Source organism: Lotus japonicus, chromosome 1 (genome assembly GCF_012489685.1).
Source record: "Lotus japonicus ecotype B-129 chromosome 1, LjGifu_v1.2".
NCBI lineage: Eukaryota > Viridiplantae > Streptophyta > Magnoliopsida > Fabales > Fabaceae > Lotus > Lotus japonicus.
This window is the reverse complement of record NC_080041.1, coordinates 55710422-55721548: the sequence shown is the minus strand read 5'-3', so window position 1 is coordinate 55721548 and position 11127 is coordinate 55710422. Positions and strand designations below refer to the sequence as shown.

Genomic DNA, 11127 nt, shown 5'->3' with positions numbered 1-11127 from the left:
AATTAGCTGAACTCTTGGAAAGCTGAGAGGATCGACTACCAGACTTGCGACTGGATTTTGTTTTGGATATCTTCTTGGGGGTTTTCTCGACTGGCGTTTTCTCGCCATGCTTCGTTTGGACTTGGTAGGTTCAGAAGCAGGAAGATCTTCATGAGGCGGAGGACTGGAAGTAGAATGTTCTTGCTTCACGACCTGAGGGGAAGAGCAAAGCTTAAGCGAGAAACTCAATAACCAAAACATACTCAAAAGTCATGATATGAACAAGAGAATCCAAACCTTGTCATTGGCTTGACCATCACCTCCTTCAATAGTCTCAGGATGACTAGCAGATTTGGCTGGAGAAGGTTTGCTCATAGCTGAGCCACCGGCCCTTTTGGCCCTTTTCTGACTCGCAGAAGTAGCAGGAGTCGCTCCCCTCTTTCGACTCTGAAACAAGGTAAAAGATTAGTACAACAAACATGCCCAGAAGAAGAAAAAAAAGAGGGTCTAGATAAAAGATACATTGGTCACAGCAAGCCTTTCAGCCAGGTTGACCTCATCATCACCGTCATCGTCAATCTCGATGGCAGCTTGCGAAACTTGAGGCACTTGGAGAGAAACCTGGGGAGGTGGTCGAGGAATGGCCTCAGCTGCAAAATTAGAAAGTAGAGTTAAGTGACAAATGGCGCAATAAAGGCCAAGTCGAAATATTTACCTTGACCAATACGCGTGTTTAGCGATATGTGGTTGAAGATTTCGACCGGCACGTATAAAGGAAAATTCCACATGTAGTATTTAGTCCAAGTCACTCGCTTCCGAGGAGGCAATGCCTCATTATATATGTTCTTGATTCTGACATGATCAACCCACTTAGGGAGAACTAGTGGGAAGGCCATAGCATACCTAAAGGTAGGCAAAGGTGGGAATTTAAAGCCAGTTTTTCGAAAAACAAAGGAAAGACCATCTTCGCCAGGAGGAATGATCAGTCGAGATTTTTTGGCTTTAGACTCCCACTTCTGCCTGAGAACCTGGGTTGCTTTAGCAACAGTTTCTCGAAGGCGAGGACCTGGAAAATATACTACACCAAAGAATTTGTGAAAAACGTTGATTTCGGCCATGTGCGTACCTCTGGTCTTCTTGGGAGCCTGATTCTGCAAAGGAAAAGCATTTGTCATGCATTGTAGGCAATCCATAAGTGACATTGAAATTTCAGTCCAATATGCAGACCACCATGTTTTGAATGATTTGGTGACATAGTAGAAAGGGATGAAAGAGAAGGGACTGAGATTTAGTAGCTTTTTGTTGTAGTAGTGAACGGTGGTGTCGAAAGCACTGGTCTTAGTAATGATGCCAGTGTAAAAAACAAGAGTCTCTTCAAATAAGGTGTTAGGCAAGTCTTGGCTTAACCCAAATTGTCGAGAAACCAACTGAGGGTTATAGCCACATAGAGTATGATCATTGCTGGCAAAGCCTATAGTCAAAACGCGAGGAGACAGGATGGTTTGCCAGAGTTCAAGGTGATGTTTGGAGTGTGCCTCCGGATCAGGAAGGTTGGGATATAAGTTTCTCAGCCAACGAGGGCCATAAGTTGCCTTGCTGTATGGGGAAAAACTGGATCGGTAGTGCTTCAACTCGAGAAACATGGCAAAATACTTCCTAAAATATGTTTCAAAGTTAGAAGCGTCATAAGGCGGAGTCAGCGTCTTAAGTCGGTGGGCATCAATCCTAGTATTGGAAACTGTAAGAGGAGTCTCCTAATCTGGTAAGAAGGATTCGAAAACAGCGTTCAATAAGAGTTGGAGCAACCATAAAGGGTCAGCCGCGTTCAATGAGGCAACTTTAGGATTTTGAATGTCCGCCACAGCTTCATTGATCATTTGGTAGAGGTTGCCAAGAACAAGCCTGGCCATAGCAATCTGTCGACCCTCGTGAAGCAGGTTGGCTAAAGGAAGGAGTTTGGCAGGAATTCTCAAAGACTTGGTGCAGAAGACATAAGCAGAAAGCCAATACAGGAGAAAAGAAACATGTTCAGTATTAGATACTTCACCTTCTTCGACATAATGGTCTTTGATAAATCGACTAAAAGACACATTCTCTGTCGAGATCACAACTGGCGCAGTTGGGACAGCAGTAGAATGATAGTCATCGCCCATGGGCCAGAGGCCAGCAACTGCAGCGACGTCGAGAAGGGTTGGGGTGATCATACCAAAAGGAACGTGAAGGCAGTTGGTAGACCTCTCCCAGAAATAGAATGAACTCAAAAGCATAGTTGGGTTGTACGAAATGGGCGATCTCGACAGCTGGATTAAATCGAAAATCCCAGTGTCTTTCCAGTGTTGAGATTTGCAAGCCTCTACCCTGTCAAGCCATTTGAGATAAGCTCCTTCGTTGGAAGTTGAATTAAGAGGGGCAGATCGAAAAGCTCTCTTAGGATCATTTAGAAAAGGCATGCGATAAGAGGATTAGAAAGCTAAAATGAGTTCATTTCCTCGAATACTAGGGTGAAACGTTTCATGCCTATCGGGAAGACTATTGGGTTCACCTTTCTTTACTTTTTTCAAAGGTCCTAAAATGGCGCGTAAAGTACCATTAATAGAGAAAGGAATGAGTACTTGAGATTTCCAGATAGCTCTCTTCTCTTCTTCATTCGGTGGGTCTGGAATGGGTATACGCTTGGCCTCACTCATCTTGAGTTCAGAAGCCATCGGAACAAAAGTTCACTAGAGAGAGCGAAGAAGCAAAAATTGCAAGAAATTTTAAGGAAGCTTTGAGAATCCGGGAAGTGTAAAGCTTGCAAGAAGCGTCAATGGCGTATTTATAGACGTAGAGAAGGAGCGAATTTGAAGCTGCATTATACCACACCGTATAAAATTTGAAGTCCCAACGGTTATTTTATTATTAAAATTAATGTCCTCCTAGTTTGTAGGCAGAAAAAGGTAATCATGGCCCTAGTAAAAAGGCTAAAACTGCTTGGACTATTGATTGGACCTGAAGATGAGCGGCTGGGATTGCAAAATGCTTGGTTTTCCGGAATTTTAAATTTATCCAAAGTTTCAGACTCAAAAAATGCTTGGTTTTCTGGTAGTCGAAGACCAACATTTTTGGGGGGCATCTGTTGACCCAAAATTTGGCTCAAGACTTGTCGACGCAAGCTAGTCGAGAACTGGTTTAGGAAAAGCTAGAAAAGTACAAGTTTAGTTGATGGCAAAATTCGACGAACATAGCGTTGGAAGCAGTTACTAGAAAAGCGGGCAATTGGCACGTGCGCATACCCACGTTGTAACGCTGCAACAGAAACGTTTAGAGGAGCGTATCTCCACCCACGATGGCCTCCCACGATGGCCACCCACGATGTAGGAAAACGGTTAAGGTGCGCCCTTTCCACCACGAAACAAATAGCTTCCGGAGCAAGTAAAGAGATCGTGGGAAGGGTGTTTACACCAAATTTTGGTAAAACACAAACAGAGAATCCAAAGATCAATCTGGGACTGGATTCGAGTCCTCTTGGGTTCTTTGGTGAAAATGAATTCGATTTAATCACTAAAAACTAAAGAAATTTGATAACAAGTCGGAAACAAAACAAATAGATTCGACTGAAGTAAGTGAAAAGACAAGTAAACTTTCTGAATAATGATAATAAAATCTAAAATACAAAGTGTTGCACGAATCCCTACTTTTTTTCTCTAACTTGGCTTGTAATCATTGTGATCGATTGTAAGCGCTTGAGAGTTTTCGAGTAAAGATTGTCAACCCTGATTCTATCCACAAATCCACTATTTATAGACTTAAAATATAACTAACTTCTAACGGTCAATTGATAAAACCATTACAAGTGTCTTTCGAGTATGCCTTCGTCTTACACGTGTCTTTTTGCTCCATACGTGTCTTTCATGAACTGTCTTCAGAAAACAACCGACCTCCCGTGTTGACTTCTTCGCATCTCGAAAGGTACTTTTTTAGTCGAAGTCACTTAACACTTGGAAAATTTTCTTGAGTCTCTTCCTTTTCGACTTTATCATCAGATCGAATTATGCAACATAGGTCGAAATTATCCAAAATTGTCTGGTTAACAGATGCCCCCCAAAATATCATTTGTTCGGTCGGAAAAATGATATTTTCGTCTTACATGGTTTCGACCAAACGCTAAATGTCAGTTTTTTCCTTTTCTATTTCTGACAAAGCAAAAGTCTCTTTTAACCTTTAGCAACTTCCACACTCCATTATCATAAATGTCTAATCATGTCAGACACGTTCTTCAAGGGAAATCAGAAAGTGGAAACTGTCATACCCCACTCAGAATTCAAACGGATTAAACTAAAGTCCATTGAACAAAGCTTTGGCATCCGGTCCGATCTCAACCGTTCATCTCACTCAAACTTAAGCCTTATAAATAGGTGGAGAAACCTTCCCACTTCTACTTCTTCTTCAACCTCTAGCTTTTACTCTCTAAAAACCCATTTCTAACTTTCTGCAACTCCCTTGAAGTTTTGGAGCTCCGTCAGAACCATTTGGTTTGCGGAAGTCTTCACCGGCACCACCATTGAGTCTTCGTCTTCTTCCGGCTCATCGTCAACGACCATGACTTCTACATCTTCTTCTCAGGTTCCGTCTGCTGCTTCTCTTTCAAAACCCATTGAGGTTAAGGGGAGGACCTTTGTTCCAGAACCTCCTAATGAAGATGAAAAGATTAAGATCTGGAATTCCCAGGTACTTATTCCCTTCTCCATTGGTGATAAGTTACATGCATATTTAGGACCTTACCAAACCACTTTCCCAAAAAATGCATCTGCATTCTTTCCTTCACCATTACCAGATGAAAAGATCTTAGCCTTTAGGGATTCCTACAATCTGTCCTTCTTAGGTGACCCACCTAGAGCTTTCCGTTCTTCACCTCAAGTGAAGACGAATCCTTACATTGAATGGTTAAATAAAGTCGAGAAAGTGAAAGGAGATTTCTGGAAACCTTTAGGAATTTTCGACATAATTCAATTATCCAGATCGAAAATTGTCTACCATCCGGCGATGTTAGCCAGTTCTTTTTTCTTTTGGGAGCGTTCGACCAATACCTTCCACACTCATGGAATGATTACCCCGACTCTCTTAGATGTAGCTGCTATCGCCGGTCTTCGACCTACAGGATCTTCTTTTACATTCGACCGGTCTGTCAAGAAAGAAATCAAATTCGACTACAACCATCTGACTTACAAAAGCTTCATTTTGAGAAACCACGACAAGACTTCTGCGAATGTTTCCGACTCGGAACATGTAGCTTTCTTGCTGTTCTGGCTATCTGCCTTCTTCTTATGTTCCAAGTCTCTTCAAGTTCCTCATAAATTCGTGCTCCTTGCTCAGCTTCTACATGAAGGTGCTGACGTCTGTCTAGGTAAGGTTTTGTTAGGTAAACTTTACCTTTCTTTTAGTCAAGCCATCACTTCTCTTCAGAAGCCCCCTGGAGCCGAGAAAAACATCTTGTTTGAGACCAAACTTTCAACTCCAATCCCACGAAATATCTCGACCTCCATTGCTGCTTTTCGACTTAACTCCCTGACTCCTACCAAGGATGAAGTCGATCCTGAAACCACCTTCCGTGAATTTTTCACTGCTTTCATGGAAATGACCTCCTTTACTCCCAACCTTGCTCCATTTGCCACTCAAACTACCGGTCCTAAATGGCTTGTTCGACCCTTCCCATGTGAATTTCCGGGAGAACAAAGTGAAAGTATTAGCATTTGGAGGGAATTTTTCCGACCTCAAGTTCTCTCCCTTGGTTTCAAAAAATCAGAAGTGAACGTGTTAGGCTACCAGCCTCAACTCGTGGCCAGACAATTCAGCCTAAGTCAAATCGTTCCTATCCCACTCTTCTCAAAAAGGGATGCAATTTGAAATGAAGGGTTTTGCGAGAAAGATGTCGACTCTTTTCACGAAGCCCTCACCTTTTATGAAAAGAAGACGGCCGCTCTTCGTCTTGAGCCATTGCCTTTCGAACCATCATTTTATTGCACTAGAGAGTTTGAAGTCTGGTGGTCGACCTACTACAAGTCTATTCAGACCACCTTAGGAGTTTGTATTGGAAAGATGACCGAAGCTCTTCAATCTGTGCAGAAAAAGGCTACAAAGAAAACTCGAGGTACGCACATCAAAGAAATCCAGTCATTTCAGAGATTCTTCAAAATTGTTTATCTTCCAGGTCGATTGAACTTAACCCTTTTGGAAGCGGCGGAAGTTTTAAAAGAAAAAATCAAAGCCAAAGTTCCTCAAATTAAACTTTTCCCCCTTTTGTGGACAAATATGCTTATACTCTTAGACATTACTGTCTAAGATTTCCAGTTTTTCCTACTAGTGATATGGCTTTGGCTTTACCTGTTATTTACCCAAAATGGCTCGACCATTTTACATACAAATGTTTTATACAAAGTCTTTTACCACTTTCGAAAAGGGTTACTTCGACTAAATATTTCTTGCACAACTACCCCGGACACATTCATGTTAACCCATGTCACGTCCAAGTCCTTACACAAATTCATCAAGGTCAGATAGACTCGTCTTACTTTTGTTTTCTTCTATCTATTCTTGTACTTATGCATCTTCTTTCAGCTGAACCAATACCCAAAGTTCCATGCAAGGAAGACGAGGGTTCTGACAATTCAACGAGCATTCCAGTCCAACAAAAGAACATCCCTAAGGTATATTCATCAATTTGTTGCTTACTCTTTATTCGACTTCGAGTTTACATTTTATATTTTCCAGGCTCGAAAGAGAGGTTCTCAAAGCTCGACTTCAGATGCTCAAAAGAAATTGAAAGTTTCGTCTGAAAAAGATGATTGAGAAAGAACTTTGGTAATCTTATCCCCTATCTTTTTCGTTTCATTTTCTTACTTCTATACTCATCCTTTTTTACTTGTATTTTGCAGGTAGACCCAATTCCTGAGGATGAGAACGTTGCTCCCAAATCTATTAATCCAAACGAAACTGGAAAAGGTAAGACTAGCTCCAAGGCTTCGGAAATCAACGAAGACGAAGCGGATCAACCTCTTTCTTCTGCAAAGAAACGTGCCGGGGCCGAGCCGAGTCATAAGGAACCACAAGCCGAAACTGACCAAGAAGATTCCGGTTCCTCTCAAAGTGAAAGCTCGAGAGCTTCTTCCCCGACCAAAATTAAACAAGAACAAGTATGTATTCTTCGTTCGTCATTTCTTTCTCCGTTATTCCTTAACCTCATACTTACCTTTTGCACTCTTACACTTTTCTTCAGGACACCTCCTCTAAACCAAAGCCTCTTCCTCAAGTAATCCATTTGTCTCCAAACTCCTCTGATTCCAGTTCTTCTGACTGCCAAAGTCTTGATGACTTTTTAAACTTTCAACCGTTACGAATTCAATATCCTTCTGGTCGAATAGTTAGTTATGTTTCAACTGACAATGAGTCCTTTACGCAGGACCTTGGTGCTTCGGCCGAAAAGTCTGATACTGACGAAGACCGTCAACCTACCCCCTCGCCCATTGCCAAAGTCTCGAAGAACCAAGAAAAATCTCTTAAAGCTTCGAGCCTTGTTGCTGGTAGGAAGTCTCTCCAGTCCATCCCTATCGAAGACTTTGATGCTCTTGCCATGAATGACCTCGTGTTAGCCCTTGAGCAACTCGTAAGCGGTCAAGTCTCTCTTAGCACCAGTCGAAGCGAAGAATCTTCTCTGCAAAACGAAGGCACAAGCACTCTAAACACTACCACCATCATCATCAACAAGCTTCGGTCCCTTGTGTTCGAGCAAAACTTATTTGCTGCCCTCGGCTCAAATCCTAACTTAGGCCGAGAAATCAAACAACTTATCTCTGACCTTGGCAATGAGGACCTCAGTGATCAGCAAGAAAAGGGCATTCAAGAATTCCAGGAGTTTCTTGATGAATCACTTTCGACCTTTGACCAAGCCAAGCTCGTCAGTCAGGACTTGGCCTTTAAATCCACTGAATGTACACATGCAGCTGAGTCATTCGACCGAGCCAAAACTGTAGTGGATTCCATCAAACTTCTCGAAGAAGCTCACTCTGTGAAATTGAATGCAGTTTTGAAACAAATTGCCGAACTTCAACAACAAGAACAGTCCCTCAAAACCAACCTGACCAAATTCAAGAAACAGAAGACTGAAGCTACTGCCAAGGCCATCTCTCACGTGAAAGATAAGAACCGGCTTGAAGGCGAAATTTCTGAGCTTCAGAACAAGAAGGCGAAGGTTGACAAACGACTCAAGAAACTCAAGGGTCGATATGCTCCCATGAAAGCCACTCCACCGTTCTAGTCTTATTTCTTTGTTTATGTCTTTGTTTCATATGGCGCCTGTGCCACTTTAATCCCCTATGTACTTTCAAATGGCGTTTTTGCCAAATTTGTCTTCAGCTTATGAACTACGTTTCGACGTCAATTTTTATTTTATGAATTGCTGGCTTAAACCTTTTTAAGTATTTTCCATTTATCGTCAATATTCGAGCAATTGTCTCAATTTCCTCAATTGAATAAGCGTTATTCGAATAGCACTTAATCACTTTAAATGGCCCCTCCCATTTAGGGGCCCATTTTCCGTATGCTCGATCTTTTTTGTCCATTTGAAGAATCACTTTCCAGACTAAATCTCCTACGCTAAATGCTTTAGGCTTAACTTTTTTATTATAACTTTTAGTAATTCGTTCTTTTTGTCGAATCATTACCTCCAAAGCATTTAGTCTTTCCTCGTCAAGTTCGATTAACTCATCATACATCATATTCCAATAATCATCGCACGGAATCTCGAATTGCCTCTGAATCCTGACGGACTGCAAGCATATTTCGATTGGCAAAACCGCCCCATGCTCGTATGTAAGTCGAAAAGGAGTTACTCCAGTGGCCTCTTTGGGTGAATTTCGATAAGCCCATAAAATTTGACTCAAAGTTTCATGCCACCTTTTCGGCTTTTGACTAATATGTTTTTTAATCAAGTTAATGAGAACTTTATTAGCCGCTTCAACTTGGCCATTCTCCTGAGCATAATATGGTGTCGAAGTTAATAATTTTATTCCAAAGTCTTCAGCAAACTGAGCCATTTTCCTTCCAGTAAATACTGACCCTTGGTCAGTAGTTAACGTCTCAGGAATTCCATATCTAAATATTATGTGTTCCTGAATAAAACTAATAACCATATCTTGATCTACACTTCTCAACGGAATGGCTTCGACCCATTTGGTGAAATAATCGATAGCCACTATTATATATTCATGTCGTTTAGACGAAGAAGGGTGTATCTGGCCGATCAAGTCTAACGCCCAACCCCTAAATGGCCAGGGTTTCACAATCGAATGTAACTCGCTTGCCGGTACATGTTGGACGCCAGCATGCTTCTAACATTCGACACAGGCCATAGCATATTCAATGCAATCTTTTAACATGCTTGGCCAATATACTCCTTGTGGAAACAGCGTCCACTTCATCTTGTGGCCTGCCTGATGTGCTCCACATATGCCATCATGAACGGCTTTGACTGCTCGAAAGGCCTCTTCCTCACTTATGCACTTTAGAAGAACTTCATTCATTCCTTTCTTGAACAATTCGCCATTTAAAATCAGGTAACTTAGAGCTCGATACTTTATTCTTCGATCTACTGGAGCGTTTGGGTCTTGCAAGTATTTTACGACAGGTTTCCTCCAATCATTATCAGCTAAATTATTAATGATCAATACCTCTCGCTCGAACTCTGTTCGCCCTTCCTTAAAGCCAGGGATAAACTTTCTTTTGACCTTTACTAACTCCTTAAACTTTTTCCGAGGTAATCGGTAACCTGACACAATTTGTGCTAAAACGTTCGCTTCAGCATTCTCGATCCTAGGAATATGAGATAATTCGACTTCATCATACTTTCTCAACATTTTAGCTGCTTTTGAACAATATTTCATTAAGTTCTCGCTAATACATTGGTATTCTCCGGTTAGTTGTTTAATAACTAACTCCGAATCTCCACGAATTACAAGCTCTTTAGCCCCCAGACTTAAAGCCGTTTCGAGTCCTATTAATAAAGCTTCATATTCCGCCTCATTATTCGAACACTCACCTTCGATTCCGAACTTAATTTTTGTCGGGCTCCCTTGGGGCGAAATTATTAAGATACCTATCCCGGTACCTTTCTTATGCCTCGAACCGTCAAAATACATTTCCGACGGTTTCCACGTCACCACTGTCTCCTGTTCTTTCGACCCACTATGATCAACCAAAAAATCAGCTATTACCTGGCCTTTCATAGCCCTCAAATGTAACTTAAAGAGAACTCAGTAAGGGCCAACGCCCACTTTCTAATTCGACTATGAAGAATGGGCTTGAACAGCATGTGCTTTATTATATCATAACGGGAAATAACAGTTACATCGATAGGTTTAATATAGTACTTAAGTTTAGTACATGAAAAATACAAACATAAACATAATTTTTCTACTAAACTATATCTAGTTTCAGCATTATTAAGGATTCGGCTCAAATAATAAATAGCCCTTTCGACTCCATCTTCATCATCTTGAGCCAACACACTACCAATAGTTTCTTCTGATGCCGAAATGTAGAGTTTCATTGGTTTTCCACGAATGAGGGGAGCCATGACTGGTGTCGTTGTTAAACTGGCTTTTATTTCCTCGAATGGCTTCTGATGTTCTTCCCTCCATTGAAACTCTTGTTCTTTCTTGAGTCGAAGCAATGTCGAGAATACCTTGGTTTTCCCACTTAGATCCATAATGAACCTTCTCAAGAAATTAACTTTGCCCAACAAGGACTGCAACTGTTTTTTATTCGACGGCGGTTGAGTATCGAAGATTGCTTTCGCCTTGTTCTGGTCGATTTCAATGTTCTTCTTGTGAACAATGAATCCCAGAAATTGCCCTGCAATTACACCGAAAGCACACTTGAGTGGGTTCATTTTTAGGCCATACTTTCTCATTTTTTCAAATGACAACTTAAGATGTTCGATATGAATATCCTGAGATTTCGACTTTACTACAATATCATCGATATACACTTGCATAAATTTCTTAATATATTCATGGAAAATAGTGTTCATTACCCTCTGATAAGTTGCGCCGTCATTTTTAAGGCCAAATGGCATCACCACCCATTCATATGTTCCTAGTGCCCCTGGACACCGAA

At 41.3% G+C, this 11127-nt stretch overlaps 1 protein-coding gene across 1 annotated transcript; it reads right to left on the bottom strand.

The window, feature by feature from the left end:
* Window positions 1-9341: 9341 nt before the first annotated feature.
* LOC130739096 (uncharacterized) lies at window positions 9342-10235 on the bottom strand. The gene has a single exon (XM_057591328.1). It carries the CDS (start codon window positions 10233-10235, stop codon window positions 9342-9344), a length of 894 nt encoding a protein of 297 aa, XP_057447311.1.
* Window positions 10236-11127: the final 892 nt, after the last annotated feature.